The 22,199-nt window shown below is 34.1% G+C and overlaps 1 protein-coding gene across 5 annotated transcripts in view; it reads left to right on the top strand.

The window, feature by feature from the left end:
* Positions 1-20,650, top strand: part of LOC121419884 (transcriptional regulator Erg-like) — a 38,121-nt gene extending 17,471 nt beyond the window's left edge. For 2 of the 5 annotated variants that reach the window (XM_041614352.1, XM_041614348.1), the window contains exons 3-6: positions 3,208-3,408; positions 18,545-18,622; positions 19,406-19,492; positions 20,070-20,648. In XM_041614352.1, the coding sequence (XP_041470286.1) occupies positions 3,208-3,408; positions 18,545-18,622; positions 19,406-19,492; positions 20,070-20,149 (446 nt within the window). In that variant the 3' untranslated portion in view covers positions 20,150-20,648. Of the gene's footprint in view, positions 1-3,207; positions 3,409-18,544; positions 18,623-19,405; positions 19,493-20,069 lie in introns of all 5 variants that reach the window. The other 3 variants (XM_041614351.1, XM_041614349.1, XM_041614350.1) reach the window with 3 other exon arrangements.
* Positions 20,651-22,199: the final 1,549 nt, after the last annotated feature.

Genomic DNA, 22,199 nt, shown 5'->3' with positions numbered 1-22,199 from the left:
AATCCATCTTTGAAAAAGAAAAAGAAAACTATTGCAGCGATCTTCTTACAACTATAACTTTATACACCTGTACAAGGGAAGACCGGATTAGGCATATATCGGGAAGTCAATTAAAATGAGAGAATTAAGAAAATCAATTTGACGAAGGGGTACATTATTTTAAAATCAATAAAATATGAATAAGTAGCAGAATATATATGTTTCGATGAATATATGCATGATTAAAATAAATGAATATTTGACTATATGATACTTTTGATAACGTAAACAGTTTTTTAGGTTAAAGATCAACAATTAAAACCCATTGATCACGCACACCTTGATCGAAAACGTACTTGTATACTTTTAATCAATTTGGGTTTTCTATCTACATGTCGCAAGTAAAGAACAAATAATATTAAAAGTTTGATCATTCATCTGATCAACTCTATTTGTTTTTAAATATGAAATTCAAATCTACAATGATGTGGGGTTACAACAGAGAGTTAAAGTTTCAAAAGTTTAGGGCGATTTCTTTTTTCGTCAAGTGATAGTTTCAAAGAATTTAGGCCATCTCAAACTTCTTCGAAAGTGGATGTTTGAGCTAAATACACCCTTTGAACATACGCAAGTCTTGTTATATGTTAATGATATCACGGTGAAGGAGAGGAATAACTTTCATACGAAAGTTTTAGGGAACCGTGGAAAGTAAATTCGTTTTGACACGTGTCCCTCAGTGGCAGACCTTTACCGGAAACGGCATCAATTGTCGGCCGTGTCTGCCGGCCTGATGGATCCTGCACCGCGCTCGTGGGCGCGTGGATGAGGGAGGAAAATATTGAATGTGTAACAAAATAAATGTTGAAAGATAGAGGGATAGAGAGCGTGTGTGCATGCATGTCACATGTATGATATGTATCTAACTCCATCTATTTATAACTGTCATCAAATCATATGCATGTTGAAAATTTTGAAATTAGAATGTATAATGGGTTTGATATGACAGTGAGTGAGTTTTTTAATCTTAAACCAAGATCATAGCCTAAACTAAGAGAAGAAATGAAATAGGAAAAAAAAACAGGATAAAAATGGAAAACTTGAGTCGTTGTATAAAGTACATACCATAATATATTCGTACATTGTCAGCCTATAATTGTGAAACTGTGTTGTTACAAGCGTTTATCCACTCCCTCTCTCTATACACTCTGATTATTAATACTAGTATGCTCCAACAAAATGAACATGAATCCTACAAATATATATTGTGAAGAATTCCATAAAGGTTAATATTTTGAGGGCAAAATGAAACCCTAATTGATTCCAGGTGGGGAGTGAATTTATATTTCTGTTGTCAAAACGGGCAAGGCATAACGGCCCACGCAACTTCTGTATTTTGCCTCTGGTAATGAATTGACTTGTGTTTTGCGTTTCCTAAGTAGAACACAAGTATGCATTCAATTTAAGATTAAAGTTTCTTGGAATGATTGCGTGTAGGAAAACTGTTGCCACGTTATTTACATTTATTTAACTAAAATAAAAGTTTATTGGATATAGTTGATATCCTAAGAAGTGAATGTTTGCTGTATAAAATAAATTTGCTTCTAAGTTTTGGATAATCAAATATAGATTATTCATTTACTAAGATAAAATTATTTTTTGGTAGAATAAAAGTTATCGAGAAGTAAATATTTTAATAAAGATATAACAATTCCAATAATGGTTGGATATAGGTAAGACCCCTCTTTTAACTCACATATGGAATGCAGAAATCCTTAACGGTGCAAAGACGATCCTTTTTATGATCTAATGGGCGTCTCGGTGGGGGGGGGGGGCAATTTAAACGTTATTAAAACTAAATAACAATAGACGAATTGTTGGACTTTAATTTTTTTTAATACGCTGGGATTTTATTTTGAGTAACGTTCTCGATATTTTTTTTTGTTGAGTTGTTTTTATTGACAACTTCAATTCATATATAAAATAAAATATATATAATAAATATAACTTTGATAGATAGATATAGATATTGAAATAAAGAGTTCGATTGTTATGACAGTCCAAATCTCTGTCTTAGATTCATGAAATGAAATTCCCTTACAATAAGTCATGAATCGTATGAATATCGACCCTGAATAATATGGCCCAAGGACAACTCAAACAGGTGCATTTGAGCAGTATGAAAAGTACATAGATATATAAAAATCAATAGATTGATACACCATACACACATTTCAATCAAACAAGGTATGAATTACCTATAGGGTTTTTGTGTGCGTGTGTGTGTGTTTACTGCATTACAGCTATGTACGAGATAAAACCACGCAGACGTTTTAATCGCCAATGTCGAGTGATCGATATCGACAATCGATCGGGTGTTATAAATATAGAATTTAATTCTGTATGAGTTTGATTGTTGTAAAATGTTTAAATATAAAGAACATGGACGCAAGCGAATACGAATTGCACTCTAGCATTCGAGGTACGATGATATATATTTGATTTCAAACATTATGCATACATGATCTGAATTACGATGGCAGTATCAAATACTGAGAAAAATTACCGTGCTGCATTCGACAATGAATGATATGTTGATTTATAATTGGTATTTCGACTATTGATGGGATTATTAGTTAGTGCTGACCGATACTTTGTATTCTGCGTGTAAGGATTCATGGTATTTATGTGTTCAGGTAAGAGGAAAGAATTCAACCATTCTTCCTGAAATGTATTTATATATTTGTGTCTATTTATCCGAGTATCAATTTCTCCATTGTATTTATTGATAACTTGAAAATTTGGTGATAAAAATGAGTGGTTCACCCATTCACTTTTTTTTAACCAATTCATTAATTCATTCACGATTCTTTCATGCATGTGCTAAATGCGGGGCTCCGGGCAAGAAGCTTGGAAAACATTGGTATGTATAAAATATTTTCTGTACTTCGTCCTAAGGTCGATTATTTGTACTTTCTGTAACGTGAGGAATACATTTAAATCCAAATAACAACTAACAACTATAATCGACGCTAATTCTTCAGGAAGAAAAAGAAGCCTTGTTGATATGAGCTTTATTTTAGCTTCTTCCTATCATGTTGTACAGCTGATATTGGCAACTACAATGACTACTGCAATTTTAATGTTCTTTTCACAGGATTTCACATCTCAAAAGTAGTACTAGTCCCACTTGCTGATTTTAACGTGATGTTCTTTTTAACTCGTCTTCAGATCCTAATATGTGGACTGCAGAGCACGTGCAGCAATGGGTCCAGTGGGCTGTCAGGGAGTACAGTCTTCAAGATGTTCAGGTTGCAAGGTTTAACATGGATGGTAAACACCTCTGCAAGATGACCAAAGATGACTTCAGCAGACTCACCAATATTGTCAACGTAGATGTCCTTATTTCACATCTCAACTTCCTCAAACAAAGTAAGAAAATGGTCGCTAACTTCAGCATGATGATCTGCTTTAGAATTAATCAATCATTGGCACAAAAAAAATCATATGCGTTACTTTTGTTCATTTCATCGCCAATTTATCTGGAAAAAGATTAATTTAGGTGATAACTTTAATACAAAATAAAACAGAAGGGCAATTCATATCTTCCTATCGGCGAAAAATATTTTTAGCAAATTGCTCGTAAATTATAGCTTTAATATTAAGTCATGGTAGTAAGGGCCTCCTGCTTTAGTGTCTTGCCTGATATTTCAACAGCAAGTGAGCAGAATAATAGTTGTCAAAATAAGTATGAAGACAAGAGTAGGATTAACACAAATTAACACGTACAAACACATATATACAAAGAGATCATACTATAAAGATAATTGAAGAATAAGGGGAAAAAAGAAAGGTAATTCTTGCTCGAGAAAACCATAATAACACAACCACGCCATCTTGTGGCGGACAGTTATTTTATTTTAGTTTAGTTTAGCTTACTCCAACGATGTTGTAGGACGAAGCCTGTTCATCGATCAAAGTAGAATGTCTATTGCCGCTCTCCTTCAGACAAAATTAGAGGCGCTACTTATGTTGGCAGTTGCATCCAGATGATGATTACATGCTTTAAATTAAAAACAATAAGGAGTAGAGCATGCTCTTTGTATCATGAGAATGCTTAACCAATACCTTTGGTAAGCTATTCTATAAATTCAATCAACTACGGCGAATTTCATATCTTGTGAAGATAACATGTAGACCTATGCAATAAAGTATCACCGAAAACATAAGCGCTATATAGAATCTAATTTCAACTAACAAAGAGCACAAAGCACATAGCTACAATTTTCTTTTTTTTATCAAACAATGATTATGTTACAAGGTAGAACATAAATTATATTGTCACCAGTCACTGCTCAATGAATGAAACCAATATTTCAGCCGATTAGAGTTAAGGATTACGCCAAAACTCTGCCGGTTCGTGACCCCGTCTCCTATACCTCTTTCCCTTGCACCTGTTGCAGTGCGTATAGCGATATAGCGCCACCATCCTACCTGACCTGTGCTACAGCTTACCTGATCACACATGCGCTTCCTGCTTGCAATTTCTCACCTTGTCACTAAGACAACGCCACAAACGAGGTGGGAGGGGCTATGCTAATTACAAGGCAATCGTTGACTTCCTGTGGTTTAGGGAAAAAGCAACAGGTTCTTCGAGAAGGGGCGTGCTCAGGTGGAAATTTTGTTTTCAAAAAACAATGTTAGGGGAAAATGAGGGAAAAAAGATGTTCCCTTTCTACTGGCAAAGAGCAACGCGGTTAATGGTTTGACCATAATTATTATTAATAATGGTCATTATAATTATAGTTATCATTTTATATAAAACTGGCATTCTTTTTTTACTACTCTTTTGATGAAGTATTTCTGGTCTTTTCGATTGACCTACGTCTGTGGAAAGAAAAACAACACATTGTAATAAGAAAAAAGAAAACTATCTCTCCACATTTAAACATAACCTCTCTTTGCTTGAAGATGAAAGACTTTTCACACTTACCCCCCCCCCCTGTAGAGAAGAATCTCAATTCAATTTTATTTCATTCCAAGGGGTAGGCCCAGCCCCCCTCCCCCTTTCAACTCCACTATACTGCTAGGACTAAGCCATTCACCTGTTTTGAAAGTGTCCGTGAAAGCTCTAATTGGCTCTATAGCACCGCGTTGTTAATTAGGAAGTCACCTATCGGATAAGGGTAATAATAATCTCTTCAGAGGGACACATTCAGGTTTGAACAGATTCCATTATTTCGACCAAGATGATATTAATACAATACTTGAGTATAATGTCATTCCTTCAATCAAAGTTTAAATATTTCCCAGAATATTCCTCTCCAGCCTAGACCTGCATTTCGCTAAAGTAACGACAAATATTACGGATATTGAATTTGCTTGCACAAGAAATTTCTCATGCCGTATGTTTTTTTTTTTCATTTTTACGATCTTTATCAACAAAAACAAAATTAATAATACAATAATTTATAGAATAAAAATCGGCGGTCGGACGACTTTTCAAATTTCATTCTGATGTAAGACGCCTAACGTTGCTTATCATTGTCACCATCAATCTATAAAGCGTTTAATTATCATAGTATGTAATGACTGGAAAGACATTTAAACAATTCTAAATATACATTCGTTTCAATTTCATTGTTAAAGTTGCGTAAATTGTGTTTTAGAATATACGGAAACGTTTTTATTTTTATTTTTATAAAATAGAACCAACACTGTACCTCGTGCTTACGTTGTCAACTATAACTTTATATCGACTTTCTCCTTTTTTCTGTGCGGGGATGGGGGGGGGGGGCTAGAGGAAGGGGAAGATCATTGAGTTCTTCCTCTATTTTGTCTCAGCTTGCCTTTGTCTTTTCTTGGTAACTGTCGCTGAAACCAAGTTCTTCTGTGACATTTAGCCAAGCATAAAACATAGTCCCTTGTTTATGATTATTGTCACTTTCCGTTTCCTTTCCTTCCTCTTGTTCTATTCTTAATAGTTCACTTTCCCCTTTCATCTCTTCCTAGCTCTCATTTCTCGTGTCTCCATCTTCCCTGTCTGTCTAATGTAATTGCCTCTTTCCTCTGTTCCTTCCTTTTTAATTTCTCTGTTAAGAAAAAAATACACAGTTTAGTTTGAATGAATTTCCGCCATAATATGCGTATTCGTACACGAATAAATAATAACAATCAAAAATGAACTGACGAACAATAACCACGAGAGTTTTTTTTTCTTGGCCCCCTAAGCATGCAAAAGGGGGCGATCTTCATACTCCCTTTAAGAGGGGAGGCATTGCATATCATAGGTACGGAGGATGGAAGGGGGGGGGATAGTAACCTATGCATCTTTGGATCAGTCCCTAATTACCACGAAGATATATTGTTAGAAGCACGATTAAACGTTGCAATCATTGATATGGTCGAATGCATTCATTACTGTCCTGTTACTTTAAATGTATAACACTCATTCTAGAAGGATGGCAAACCAATCTAAGGAAATAATTATTCATCAAATAGTATGCATGAGAACCCCCCCCCCGTCAAACTGCAACTCAACTTGATTAAACCTTAGATACAATTAAGTATTGAACACTAAATAACCTTCAATTTACGCATAATTTAGACTGTAATTTGTTTCATAAGAAGGAGTGGTGTTATCAATGGCTTAATTGAGAAACGAAAGTAGTGAAAATTTGAGGGGAAAACAAAATGGCGTCTACAGCGGAGAGAGACGGTGTATCTCTCGGCATATAAGTCAGTCCCAAATCCCTCTAGCTTTAATACATAACCTGCCAATGATCGCAATTAAGGGATTTATGGGGACGATGTATGGTAATACAAGCTTCGCTAACAAGCAACTTCCCTCCTTGGTTTAAAGAGAAGATGGATTCTTACGTGAAATGGAATAGAAGAAGAAACCGTTGGGAAGCTTCTTTAAGCGTTTCCATGTATCATGTGTGTTCGAATGTTATACCATGAAACTTCTCTTTAAGTGAATACTTAAAATTCGTCAAGATTCCAAGAAACTATGGCCAGTAATGTCTAAAGAGCATCGAATAAAATAGTTATGCAATTTAATATCTTCTAAGACTATGTAACGTATAATGCCAGTAGATTGTATGCCTAAAAAAAACCCTGGAATTTCTCTACGTTTGAGAAATTGAAAGGAGACTTACATTGCACTTCTGCACCTATCATAAAAATTGGAAAACTCATAAAAAAAAGTTATTAAACAAAATAACAGGTCATGAAATCGGGATTTTTAAACTATTCCGGAACTGTCCATGCTATATTTCGAACAGGGACCATACTCTCAAGCTTTCTCATGTTAATTCTATAGTGATGGGTATAGGCTTGGATGTTTGAAACGGTTAGAATGTGAAGTACATGTTCGACCATTCTCCTTTTAAAATAACTACAATAATGTGAACTGATGATAAAATAGGTATGATATATAAATTCAGTTGTAAAAAAGAGTATTTTGTTTGCTTAAAAGTGCGAAATTAATGAAGTCACCAGCAGTACTTATACAACATCTATGTAAAAAAAAAAGGAAGGAAAGCAACAGCAGCAGCATTTGCAATCAATTTTTTTTCCCGTTAAGTCTTAGAGAATCGCTTTTTATACAAACAAATTTCACACGTATTTTAGCCAGGGTATAGTTGTTGGAGCCACTAAAATCAATAATGGTTGGTAACAAATTGACAACAGATGGCGCTATAGAACTTACTTAAAAGTTGATCCTGACCACTGATAAAATATTCAAGCTGATTCACTTGTTAAATACCAATATGACACTTTTTGATGGATGTAAACTTCAACTGAAAAAAATAATTGCTATGAAATGAAGTTTAGTAAGCAAATGACTCACACAATATTAACAAACACAGTAATCCACGCCCCGTAACCAGGGGCGTCGAAGCGGAGTGGGGGAGGGGGGGGGGTGTTACACCCACAAATGTAATAATCGCCCACAAATGTAATAACGCCCACAAATGTAATAACACTTTACCCACAAATGTAATAACGCCCACAAATGTAATAACACTTTACCCACAAATGTAATAATTTCACCCACAAATGTAATAATGCACTTTACCCACAAATGTAATAATTTTTGATCGCCCACAAATGTAATAATGACTTTACCCACAAATGTAATAAATTTGAAGGGATTTTTGGCGAATCCGTTCTAAGCTAAAATCGTATAGTAATGCGTTCATTTAGCACAAAAGTGCAAAGTCTAATTTCCTGACCCGGTTAATTAACAAATTATAATATAAGTCCAAAGTCTTTATTCCAAACCCGGTTTTTTAAGAAATTATAATATAACTCGAAAGTCTTTATTCCAGACCCGGTTGTTTCAAAAATTATAATATAAATCCAAAGTCTTTATTCCAGACCTGGTTGTTTCGAAAATAATAATATGAGCCCAAAGTCTTTATTCCAGACCCGGTTGTTTCAAAAATAATCATATGATCCAAAAGTCTTTATTCCAGACCCGATTGTTTCAAAAATGATAATGTAAGTCCAAAGTCTTTTTCCAGACCCTGTTGTTTCAAAAATTGTAATATAAATCAAAAGTCTTTATTCCAGACCCGGTCATTTAAAAAATAATAACATAAGTCCAAAGTCTTTATTCCAGACCCGTTTGTTTAAAAAATAATTATATGAGCCAAAAGTCTTTATTCCAGACCCGATTGTTTCAAACATGATAATATAAGTCCAAAGTCTTTATTCCAGACCCGGTTGTTTAAAAAATAATAATGCAAGTCCAAAGTCTTTTTCCAGACCCTGTTGTTTCAAAAATCATGATATGAATCCAAAATCTTTTTTCCAGACCCGGTTGTTTAAAAACAATCATGATATAAATCCAAAGTCTTTATTCCAGACCCGGTTGTTGAGAAAATGATAATATGAGCCAAAAGTCTTTATTCCAGACCCGGTTGTTTCAAAAATTATAATATAAATCCAAAGTCTTTATTCCAGACCCGGTTGTTTCAAAAATAATAATATGAGCCCAAAGTCTTTATTCCAGACCCGGTTGTTTCAAAAATAATATTATGAACCCAAAGTCTTTATTCCAGACCCGGTTGTTTAAAAAATTATGATATAAATCAAAAGTCTTTATTCAAGACCCGGTCGTTTAAAAAATTATGATATAAATCAAAAGTCTTTATTCCAGACCCGATTGTTTCAAACATGATAAGTCCAAAGTCTTTTTCCAGAACCTGTTGTTTCAAAAATTGTAATATAAATCAAAAGTCATTATTCCAGACCCGGTCGTTTAAAAAATAATAACATAAGTCCAAAGTCTTTTTCCAGACCCTGTTGTTTCAAAAATTGTAATATAAATCAAAAGTCTTTATTCCAGACCCGATTGTTTCAAACATGATAATATGAACCTAAAGTCTTTATTCCAGACCCGGTTGTTTAAAAAATTATGATATAAATCAAAAGTCTTTATTCCAGACCCGATTGTTTCAAACATGATAATATAAGTCCAAAGTTTTTATTCCAGACCCGGTTGTTTAAAAAATAATAATGCAAGTCCAAAGTCTTTATCCAGACCCTGTTGTTTCAAAAATCATGATATGAATCCAAAATCTTTTTTTCAGACCCGGTTGTTTAAAAAAATCATAATATAAATCCAAAGTCTTTATTCCAGACCCGGTTGTTTAGAAAATAATCATATGATCCAAAAGTCTTTATTCCAGACCCGATTGTTTCAAAAATGATAATATAAGTCCAAAGTCTTTTCTCCAGACTCGGTTGTTTCAAAAAATTATAATATAAATCCAAAGTCTTTATTCCAGACCCGGTTGTTTCAAAAATATTAATATGAGCCCAAAGTCTTTATTCCAGACCCGGTTGTTTAGAAAATAATAATATAAGTCCAAAGTCTTTATTCCAGACCCGGTTGTTTAGAAAATAATCATATGATCCAAAAGTCTTTATTCCAGACCCGATTGTTTCAAAAATGATAATGTAAGTCCAAAGTCTTGTTCCAGACCCTGTTGTTTCAAAAATTGTAATATAAATCGAAAGTCTTTATTCCAGACCCGGTCCTTTAAAAAATAATAATATAAGTCCAAAGTCTTTATTCCAGAACCGTTTGTTTAAAAAATAATTATATGAGCCAAAAGTCTTTATTCCAGACCCGATTGCTTCAAACATGATAATATAAGTCCAAAGTCTTTATTCCAGACCCGGTTGTTTAAAAAATAATAATGCAAGTCCAAAGTCTTTTTCCAGACCCTGTTGTTTCAAAAATCATGATATGAATCCAAAATCTTTTTTCCAGACCCGGTTGTTTAAAAAAATCATGATATAAATCCAAAATCTTTTTTCCAGACCCGGTTATTTAAAAGATAATAATTTTAGTCCCAAATTAGATACATTAATGATATTCCAGTGGAATAAAAATGAGAATCGAGCTTAGTCTTTTCTCCAGACGCTAATTGTAAATTGAAAATCAAGCATAGTCTTTGCTCCAGACCCGGTAACTAAAAGCTTGAACTTTATAGTAATGTGTTTATATAGCACAAAAATGCGAAATCTTTTTTCCAGACCCGGTTAATTAAAAAATTATAAGTCCAAAGTGTTTTTTCCAGACCCATTTATTTAAAAAATTATAATAATTATAAAAAACAAAGACCCACGATCCTATTTATGTTGAATAACATGGAAATGTAGCGTAGTCTTTCTGTCAGACCCAGTTATAAAAGTCATTAAAACACAACAACAACAACAAAACAAAGACCCAGCAACCATTAAAGGTCAAGTCCTCTTCAGAAAAATGTTGATTTGAATCAATAGAGAAAAATCAGACAAGCACAATGCTGAAAATTTCATCAAAATCGGATGTAAAATTAATTACATTTCAAAGTTTCACTTATTTTTAACAAAATATTTATATGAACGAGCCAGCTACATCCAAATGAGAGAGTCGATGATGTCACTCACTCACTATTTCTTTTGGTTTTAATTGTTTGAATTATACATTATTTCAATTTTTACGAATTTGACGATTAGGACCTCCTTGCCTAAAGCACAAAATGTTAAAATAATAAATTTCCACGTGTTGCAGGGAGGAATGAAACTTCATTTCACATGACAATGACGAGAAAATAAAAATATTTCATATTTCATTTAAAAAAATACAAAAGAAATAGTGAGTGAGTGATGTCATCAGTTCCGCATTTGCATACCGACCGAGATGTGCATATAACTGTTTTGTGAAATGAAGCGAAACATTAAAATGCCATAACTTTCTTATTTTACATTCGATTTTGATGAAATTTTCAGTGTTATGCTTGTTGAATTTTTCTCTTCTTATTCAAATCAAGTTTTTGTTGGGGTGGACTTGTCCTTTAAAAAAATAATTTCTTGTATATTCCTTCCTTTTTTCTATGAAAAAACCTAAATAACAAAACATTTAAATACATATGAAAAAAACCTGAGAAATAAGATATCAGTAAACAATAGGGGGATTACTTCCCGAAAACGATAAAGTTGTTGATTGACGATCTATGATATATTATATAAAAGAAAAACATTCTAACAAGAGGGGATAACCACTCCATTCCATGTTTTTGTTTGGCAATAAGTCATGATTGACTATTTTTGCCACCCACTGTATGAGAAGTAGGGTAGCAATTTTTTTTAGTATTATTTTTATTACTTCTTTTTGTCTCACCTGCATAGCAGAGTGAGACTATAGGCGCCGCTTTTCTGACGGCGGCGGCGTCAACATCAAATCTTAACCTAAGGTTAAGTTTTTGAAATGACATCATAACTTAGAAAGTATATGAACCTAGTTCATGAAACTTAGCCATAATGTTAATCAAGTATTACTTAACATCCTAATAGAGTTTCGTGTCACATGACTAAGGTCAAAGGTCATTTAGGGTCAATGAACTTAGACCATTTTGGGGGAATCAACATCAAAATCTTAACCTGAGGTTAAGATTTTGAAATATCATAACTTAGAAAATATATAGACCTGGTTCATTAAACTTAGACATAAGGTTAATCAAGTATCACTGAACATCCTCTGTGCATTTTAGGTCACATGACCAAGGTCAAAGGTCAATAAACTTTGGCCATAATGGGGGTATCTGTTGAATTACCATCATAACTTTGCAAGTTTATTGATCTGACTTTTGAAACTTGGACATAAGAGTAATAAAGTATCACTAAATATCCTGTGCAAGTTTCAGGTCACATGATCAAGGTCAAAGGTCATGTGAGGTCAATGAATTTTGGCCACATTGTTTTTTTTTGTTGAATTACCATCCTATCTCTGTAAGTGTATTGGTCTACTTCATAAAACATGGAAATAAGAGTAACCAAGTATCACTTAACATCTTGTGCGAGTTATAGTAGTTTTCAAAGTAAGCACTGCTGCTATGTTGAATCGCGTGATGCAGGTGAGATGGTCAGAGGCATTCCACTTGTTTATTATTATTATTTCTTGTATATTCATTCCTTTTTTTATGAAAAAAAAATCACAAAACCTTTAAATACATATAAAACAAAAAACTGAGGAATAAGATATCAGCACAGAATATGGGGATTACTTCCCGTAAACGATAAGGTCGTTGATCGACGATCTATGAGATATTATATTAAGAAAATCATTCTAACAAGAGGGGATAACGGTTTAACAAGTTCTTCGGTACTTTAAATTTTCAGTGTCCCAAGCACCATTTGTAATATATTCAGCATTTTTTTTATTACTTACTATTCCAATAATCACAGTGGCCTAAGATATATTTTCTGGGGTTATAAGTAAAGAGAGAGAGAGAGAGAGAGAGGATTTATGTGATCAAGAAGTGATAAGATAGGAAAAAAACTGATTTGAAATGACTGAGAGAGAGACAGGCAAAGAAAGAAGAGCCCCCTCCCACACCCGTACTATAGTTACGGAGTTAGGCTGTCCCGTCGGTGGATTCAGGTCCATCAATATCTTGAGGTTTAATCTTTCCAGGGGGCAAACGTGTGTGTGTTTGAGTTTTGTCAGACGTGTCTCAGATATGATTATTTACGTCTGGGACCGACCTTTAACGTCACCATCCGAAAGACGTGACCAGGGCTCGAACCTCGAACCTCTGCATCAATTTGTAACTTCCCCACATACATGACATAGCTTCGATTACAGGCGCACGCCACAACGCCCAGTCTTTAAATATGGTGTAGTCTTTGCTCTAGACTCATGCAGTTATTTCAAAATAGGAAATTATTAGAAACGATAAAAACAGACAAACAATATTAACAAAGACGCCACAATATCATTGATGTAGAATAAGGTTGTTGTTGTTGTTGTTATTTTGGGTTTTTAAGGCGCGTACCATTCATATCTGAATATTGACGCCTTTTATTAATTTGACGTTTTTGTGGTATGCCTTATCACAGGGTTTTATATTTTGGGAGATGCTGGTGTCTAAGTTTTTAGATCAATCTTTTGCTTAATTTGTATTTTAAGAGAACTGGATGTGGGGGTAAAGACAACTCTCTAAACCCAAGCATTTTAACTGGGTTTAATTTTAAAGATTGGTCTTTGCTTTGATTTTTTTTCAATATTTGTTTATCTTATAAATAGCTGGGTCTAGACGAAGGTCTAAGCATAATAATAATGTTATTTAACAGGAATAAGAATATGACAAAGTCTTATGTTTTTAAGATTGTTTGAATTAATTTCTAAATGACTGGGTCTGGAATAGAGACAACGCTCTAAACATGTGCTTTTGTACTTGGTCTTAATTTGGAGGATTGTTGGTTCTTAGATTTGTTGTTGGGGGTTGGGTTTTATTGTTTTTTTTATTCTTGAAATAATTGTGTCTGCAGGAAAGTCTACAATCGATCTCCATGTTATTCCACAGTAGTTAGATTATTGGGTATTTGTTTTAGACAATTTTATTTTTAAATAATAACCAAGTCTGGAAAATGGACGTTTTCTTTGCAAATGCATAATTACAATGTTTTGTAGGGGTCTTAGTATTGTTATACAAAAGAATGTGGGTGTGGGGTACAGACATATTTTTTACTGGGTGTAACTTTTGAAAACTGGTTTTAGATTTGATTTTCTTTTTTAATTAATTTCTTAGATAACCTGGTCTGGAGGAAAGAGTACGTTTTACAACTCATGTTATTCCAAGAGAATATGATAGGGTCTTATGTTAGAAGATTTTTTTTCGTAATTTTTGTAATGATTAGGTCTGGAATAAAGACAACATTCTAAACCTCTTTTTAAAAACATGTTCTTAGGTTCAAGGATTGCTTGGTGTTAGATTTGGAGTTATTTATATTTTTACTCTTAGCCTTATTTTGAAAAACAAATGACTGGGTCTGGCTGAATGACTACGCTATATGTCCATGTTATCCAGCATTATTTCTCAATTTACTCAAAGCGCGTATATTTACAATACGTTCAGTATCATTTAAAACAACAACAAAGACTTTGATTCCACCAGTTTTAATTAACTGGGTCTGGAGAGAAGACTAGGCTCGATTTTCATTTTTATTCCACCGGAACATCATTATCGTATCTTAGTTTGGACTTATATCATAATATTTGAAACAATCGGGTCTGGAATAAAGACTTTGGACTTATATTATTATTTTCTAAACAACCGGGTCTGGAATAAAGACTTTGGATTTATATAATAATTTTTGAAACAACAGGGTCTGGAAAAAGACTTTGGATTTATATTATAATTTTTAACCAACCGGGTCTAGTGAAAAGACTTTGGACATATATTATCATTTTTGAAACAATCGGGTCTCGAATAAATACTTTAGGCTCATATGATTATTTTTAAACAACCGGGTCTGGAATAAAGACTTTGTACTTTTATCATAACATGAGCCCAAAGTCTTTATTCCAGACCCGGTTGTTTCAAAAATAATAATATGAGCCCAAAGTCTCTATTCCAGACCCGGTTGTTTCAAAAATTGTTGTTGTTGTTGTTTTAGCTTATACGGTGCGTGAATGACAAGCGCCGTATAAGCTAAAACAACAACAACAACGACAACAATTTTTGAAACAACCGGGTCTGGAATAGAGACTTTGGCTCATATTATTATTTTTTAAACAACCGGGTCTGGAATAAAGACTTTGGGCTCATGTTATTATTTTTTAAACTACCGGGTCTGGAATAAAGACTTTGGATTTATATTATAATTTTTGAAACAATCGGGTCTGGAATAAAGACTTTTGGCTCATATAATTATTTTTTAAACAAACGGGTCTGGAATAAAGACTTTGGACTTATGTTATTATTTTTTAAATGACCGGGTCTGGAATAAAGACTTTTGATTTATATTACAATTTTTGAAACAACAGGGTCTGGAAAAAGACTTTGGACTTACATTATCATTTTTGAAACAATCGGGTCTGGAATAAAGACTTTTGGATCATATGATTATTTTTGAAACAACCGGGTCTGGAATAAAGACTTTGGGCTCATATTATTATTTTCGAAACAACCGGGTCTGGAATAAAGACTTTGGATTTATATTATAATTTTTGAAACAACCGGGTCTGGAATAAAGACTTTCGATTTATATTATAATTTCTTAAAAAACCGGGTCTGGAATAAAGACTTTGTACTTATATCATAATTTTTAAACAACCGGGTCTGGAATAAAGACTTTGGGCTCATATTATTATTTTTTAATCAACCGGGTCTGGAATAAAGACTTTGGGCTCATGTTATTATTTTTGAAACAACCGGGTCTGGAATAAAGACTTTGGATTTATATTATAATTTTTGAAAACAACCAAGTCTGGAAAAAGACTTTGGATTTATATTATAATTTTTGAAACAACCGGGTCTGGAGAAAAGACTTTGAAGTTATATTATCCTTTTTGAAACAATCGGGTCTGGAGAAAAGACTTTGGACTTATATTATCATTTTTGAAAGAACTGGGTCTGGAATAAAGACTTTGGACTTATATTATTATTTTTTAAACAACTGGGTCTGGAATAAAGACTTTGGATTTATATTATAATTTTTGAAACAACTGGGTCTGGAGAAAAGACTTTGGACTTATATTATCATTTTTGAAACAATCGGGTCTGGAATAAAGACTTTAGGCTCATATGATTATTTTTTAAATAACCGGGTCTGGAATAAAGACTTTGTACTTGTATTATAATTTTTGAAACAACCGGGTCTGGAGTAAAGACTTTGGATTTATATTATAATTTTTGAAACAACCGGGTCTGGGATAAAGACTTTGGATTTATGTTATAATTTGTTAATTAACCGGGTCAGGAAAAGAGACTTTGCACTTGTGTGCTACATGAACGCATTACTATACGATTTTAGTTCAAAACGGATTTGCCAAAAATCCCTTCAAATTTATTACATTTGTGGGTAAAGTCATTATTACATTTGTGGGCGATCAAAAATTATTACATTTGTGGGTAAAGTGCATTATTACATTTGTGGGTGAAATTATTACATTTGTGGGTAAAGTGTTATTACATTTGTGGGCGTTATTACATTTGTGGGTAAAGTGTTATTACATTTGTGGGCGTTATTACATTTGTGGGCGTTATTACATTTGTGGGTGCAACAGGGGGCTGAAGCCCCCACTCTCTCCTTCCCACTTTTTTTTCCAAACCGTGTACAAAAACGTAAAAACGACCATATAATTGTGATTTTTTGCATGGTCAGGTCCCCCGCACTTTAAGCTCAGCCCCCCCCCCCCCCCCAACTTTGAAAACCGTTCCGCAGCCCCTGGTAACAGCAATATGAAAGAAACACACAAGAAGAAATGTTGCTGAAATAATTCTGGCAAATTCGAAATGTCAGAGCGCAAGTGATATGTTTATGAAAATCTTAAAATCATATATTACCACAATCCATCGTAGATGGCTGCATTTATTTCATAATAACTTTTTTTCATTAAGAATGGTTATATTAATCCTGAATATTAAACTTCAATTCTAAGGATATAATTCAATTACTCCAATAATTAATTATAAATCCATTCTTTTAAGTTATTATCTCAAATCAGAGTTAATACAATAAAACATATGGCAGCCGTGTGCTTATATGATCCGATTTACATCCTTACTACACCCCGCCTTTCACAGAAAAAAACAAGCGGGCACTTATGTTACAATTATTACAAACTGCGACATTTTGCGACAATGTTTGAACATCTTTCTGACGCCCACAACTTGATGTTTATGGCCATGTTTTATTGGCTTACCCGACATTCATTTGAATTCTATGAAGGAGTGAGAGAAAGCCATCATATAGGGGGATACATAAGGGTGAAGGAGGTGTCATAAAGCGTGGACTTTACCCCAATAACTGCTTGGGATTAGAAGTGGTCTTTCCCCGTTGAAATTTGAATTAATCGCATTCTTGAAGGGGTTTGGCCCTTGAGATGCGGCGCAATCGAACGTTCCTCTCCCGCTCTGGTTTGGTTAGAAATTAATTGATATGACTTACATCACAACCTCGTCGTCTGTCTTCGCTGGGGAGCGAATGAATGGAACAAGTCCTCAACAGCTCAAATCAAAGACAGACACGGTTTTATTTTTTGGTTAATAAGGGCTTCAAGATTTCGACAGATGATTGAATTGTATAGGAGAGACGGCGAGGGATGTCATGAAGTTCATGTTTAACTCGGCATGGTATTCATTGGCATATGTTAAGGAACGTAATATTTTGCTTGTATATTATTTTTCAAATTATTTTAAATCGTCTCATTGTTGCGAATACCGTGTAATTTTTAAGAATATCCAACAAAGAGGACTAAATTTTGTAAAATCAATCTTTCACAATTCATTGTGCATAAAATTTCACATTTCAATATGGCTGGGTCTTTTGACAAATCAAGCTGGTTATCAGAATGGAGAACATGAATGTTTCTAATAAGTTATATTTTTTTCAACCACAATATGTATCGTATAGTTTAACATCATCACTTGCTATCGGACCTGCATCTGAAATGTATATATATATATATATATATATATATACATAATATATATAATGTTTATTAAAACAATTCTGAAACAATTACTGATTTCACCTAAAGTGTTTTTCTTTTTGATTAATTCTCTGGATGAACAATAGTTATCTATATGGTTGGGGTGGTTTTCACTGCTAACTCTCACTTTGTGGAAAATAAAAACAATCATATAGTGATCACTGTGTAATTCTTCAGATGCCTTTCTATGCAAATATTATGTTTATTTTTCACTAGTGCAGTAAGAGTGGTAAGCCTCATTATCAACCACAGTTGAACAACGTCCCGTTGCATTATGTTATAATGGTAACTTTGCTATCCAATTCTAGCTACCATGGTAACGATGCTTAACAGCCAATCAGAATCAAGGAGTCTATAGTAGTTACCATTGGATTGGATGATTGCTATCATAGTAAGTTTTATGCAACAGGGCCCATTGAGTAGATAATCAAACATAAAATAGGGGTGTAGAAACTAGCTGATTCGAATTCCCTTGTGTGTCCCGTAATGACCGGTATATAAATAGATGGACGATATGATTTTCATATTTATTTATAATTTCACAATTTCTGTCTAAATTTTCTGCAGCTCCACTGCCTAATCTAACCTCAGATGATATAGACAAAGCGCTGCAACCCAGCCCCAGGAATCCGCCCTCCTCACAAGGTATGTAGGTCATTACACATGCGCAATACATGATAGATTATAACACACCCGGGGTCACCAGACATGCGCAGTAGACAATCGGAACCCCATGTTACTAACAGACCAATAATTACTAAAACTTAACATCATCATAACTGATAGAGTAAAATAGTGATAACCAAAATCCTTTCATAATTACATGTAGTCAATAAATACCCTTGCACGTAGGGAGCTAAAAGGATGTTCCGAAATATGCGACCTTCTTTCAAAAATAGCCGCTAAAATCATTGTTCATATCAACGAAATTCCATTAACATTCAGTTCGACAAATCCTTCTCATTTCAGTTAAATATCATCAAATACTGCTGCGCGATTTAATTTCTTTATTTTGGTCTTCTAAGTTAAGAGTGCTTCAAATTATTTGAAGGGAACTCGGGAAATTTGTAATCAGTTAGTTTCTTAAATGTAGATAAATTTTAAGAGAAAGTTCAATTTTGCTATCATTAATATGTTATTTAGTCTCAACTAATTGTAAGTGGTTTCTTCATTTCGTTTTGCTGGAAAACTGGAAAGTCTTTTTCATTGCTTTGTCTTCTTCTTGGGCCTTTCTGTGTTTCAGGACATACAACCCTCATCTTCTTAATTTTATTCGTAATGATTAGTCTCATAAATGACTTCAAATTTAAATTTTCCCTTTCTCTCTCTCTCTCTCTCTCTCTCTCTCTCTCTCACTCTCTTCATCTTGGTTTCTATCTCTCTCTCCCTCTATCTCTTTCTCTCTCCATTTCTCCTTCACTCTATCAGCAGGCTACACTCCAGGAGCAAAGAGTAATTTGGATGACAAATACAACGCTGCAGATCACCAAACCACACTGGACACGAATCCATCAGGTAAAGCACGCCCTCTATCAGCGTTTACCCCTCTGGATACAGAGGGAGAACGTAACTCTCACGCACACAAACAAGTCAAGAAAGTTATGATTTAGGCGTTGTGGCGTGCACCTGTAATCCACACTACGCTGGGAAAGTTACAATTTGATGCAAAGAGTCATGGTTCGAGCCCTTGTCACGTCTTTCGGATGGTGGGGTTAACTTCGGTCAAAATAAATATACATCTTAATGCTACATGTCTAAAAACTTAAATTAGACACAGACATGAAATGCAAATGGCTTACAAGGGGGGGGGGGTAAGATGATTAAATAGTTGGTAGGAATGTGGAAGTAGGGGGAGAAAATGGAGAAGAACAAGAAAAAGGTAGTAACAGAAGAAAAGACGAAGAAAGCTAGGAAGGAAGGAGACTGGGGATGTTGTACAGAGGAGAACGGCGAGAGTGTGAGTACATGATAGGAAGGGAGGGAGAGGGGGTTGGGTGAGAGATATCATTATCTTGTTGGTCGATATAATTTCATTTAACTCCGAATTATTATCTCTTTACCTGTCATTTTCTTCTCTCTCTCTCTCTTTTAGGTGGGTCAGCCTTTCCATATCCTACTTCCACCACTACCACTGTTGATAGTGTACACCGCTTGCCTCGCACAGGTAAATGAAAAAAAATATAGAATTATAGCACTACGGTACATGGTATAGCATAAACTATTGCCCGCTCTCTTTACAAGCAGGCCCTATTATTAAATGGTCAGATGCTGACAGTGCTGTATGGCCTTGACATTTGCGTCTTAAGGCGCCCTATATAAGGCCTACTTTTCCAATGCCTTGGCCTTGGACTGTCATTACTTGGCCTTGAGCATGACTTGTCCTTGGCCTTAATGATTTGAAGCATTGGCATTTCAAAGTGTTTTCAGACCCAAGGCATTTTGTATTTTGTACATTTTTTTGTTTTTACTTCATAATTTGAAACGTTAATGTTAAATAACAAAGAATGTCAACAACAATAGTAATAGCAAGTGTACGAATAGTGCCAATTTTTTTTTTACTTCACCATGTATCACCATTACTCTCATCATATATCAAAGACAACACAAAATGATTAAATAAATCGGTTTAATAATGATGATGATAATAATTATATGATAATAACAATAATAATGATGATGATGATGATGATGATAATAATGATAATGAAAATAATGATAATAACAATAATATGATAGTTATGATATATAAAAAAATATCAATAATAAGAAGGGTAGTAGTAATAATAATTATAATAATAATAAAATCCATAATCATGATAATTATGATGAACTTGAAGTTTATTTACGAACGTCGTTTTTTGTTTTGTTAAAACGAAACCATTCCTTTCGGAAACTGATATAAACAAATGGCTAGAGAAAGAAAAAACACAATATAGGATGAAAAAGAATGAAGAAATAATGCCTTGGCCCTGACCTTGAAATGTTCAGTCCTTGGGGTTTCTATGTGTTGGCTTTGGCCTTGACCTTGAGGGTTTGAGCCTTGTCTATAACAAGATATACCTGTAAAAAACATGCACTCAAGTAAGTTATAAAAGATTGCATTTGTTGAGGTGTCCATTGTTATACCAACCGTTTGCATCCATCTTGATCGAGAGAGTAAATCCGTGTTTGTACAATTTGCATCTAAAGACAATAAGTCCACGTTTCAATAGACCACTAATTTTTTTTTTTTTTTTTCATTTGCATTTATGACCTGATGAAAGAAAATATGACATTTCCACGGACCATTAATCATAATTGCTTATTATCCGAAGCATCTAAGCGCTCTATAGTAATCCAGTACAATTTCATTACACCGGCTTTAGCAAAGCGATGGTTTGCGCGCACTGCATTTCAAGGAATAACTCCTGATTCACCTGGGTTGAGTGCAGCTAAAAACTGGATAACTGTGTCTGACGAAGTTCATATTTCATACTCCGAATAACATAGACCAAATTCTTAGTCAATGAGATATTGATATCTCTCCGAGTTCTATCAATTGATTTGAATGTATCTAGTATGTAGTATAAAGCATGAGGAATTGCTATTTTTAAACTTTTCTTTCTTTTATTATTAATACATCTATTCCGAAATATCATGACTCCTTTGATATTCTTTTGTAAAGGGTACAATAGATGTATTCGTTCAAATATAATATTTCTTTGGCCTCTCTGAAATATTTGCAAGCCGTGACATGCCTCAGATAAATACCCTGGTTGATATTTTCAGTAACTATGCCATATTAAAAGGATCATCTCCAATATTGTCTGCTCATGAGTCTTTCAAAATGAAATTAAGTTTACCCCCAACTAGACGTCAATTAACCAAAATTATCCCACTTCTCACCAATGGAAAATTCTTTACATAGATCGCTGACAGGAAAACCGCGAAGAAAGGAGTTCTTTGAGTTGGTGTATTGCGGTGGTTTGTGTGTATAAGACGAGAGACTTGTCAATACAAAAGAGTTAGCTTTGCCACGCGCCCGAATTATGTATGTTGTGATTATTAAAAAAAAAAAAGTTGAGCTCAGGTCGGAAAATGGTTTCATTGGCCTGACTGTTCTGAAAAGAAGAGGAAAGAGACAGGAAAGTGAGATTCCTGATCGGATTGGAAAGTTTAGCTTTGTCGATCGAGGTGGGGATTTGGCCACTATTATGTTTTTCCTCTCTTTGCCCCCTTTTAC

Source organism: Lytechinus variegatus, chromosome 8 (assembly GCF_018143015.1).
Source record: "Lytechinus variegatus isolate NC3 chromosome 8, Lvar_3.0, whole genome shotgun sequence".
Taxonomy (NCBI): Eukaryota; Metazoa; Echinodermata; class Echinoidea; order Temnopleuroida; family Toxopneustidae; genus Lytechinus; species Lytechinus variegatus.
Note: the sequence above shows the minus strand (reverse complement) of the source record. Positions and strands in the feature narration are given on the sequence as shown.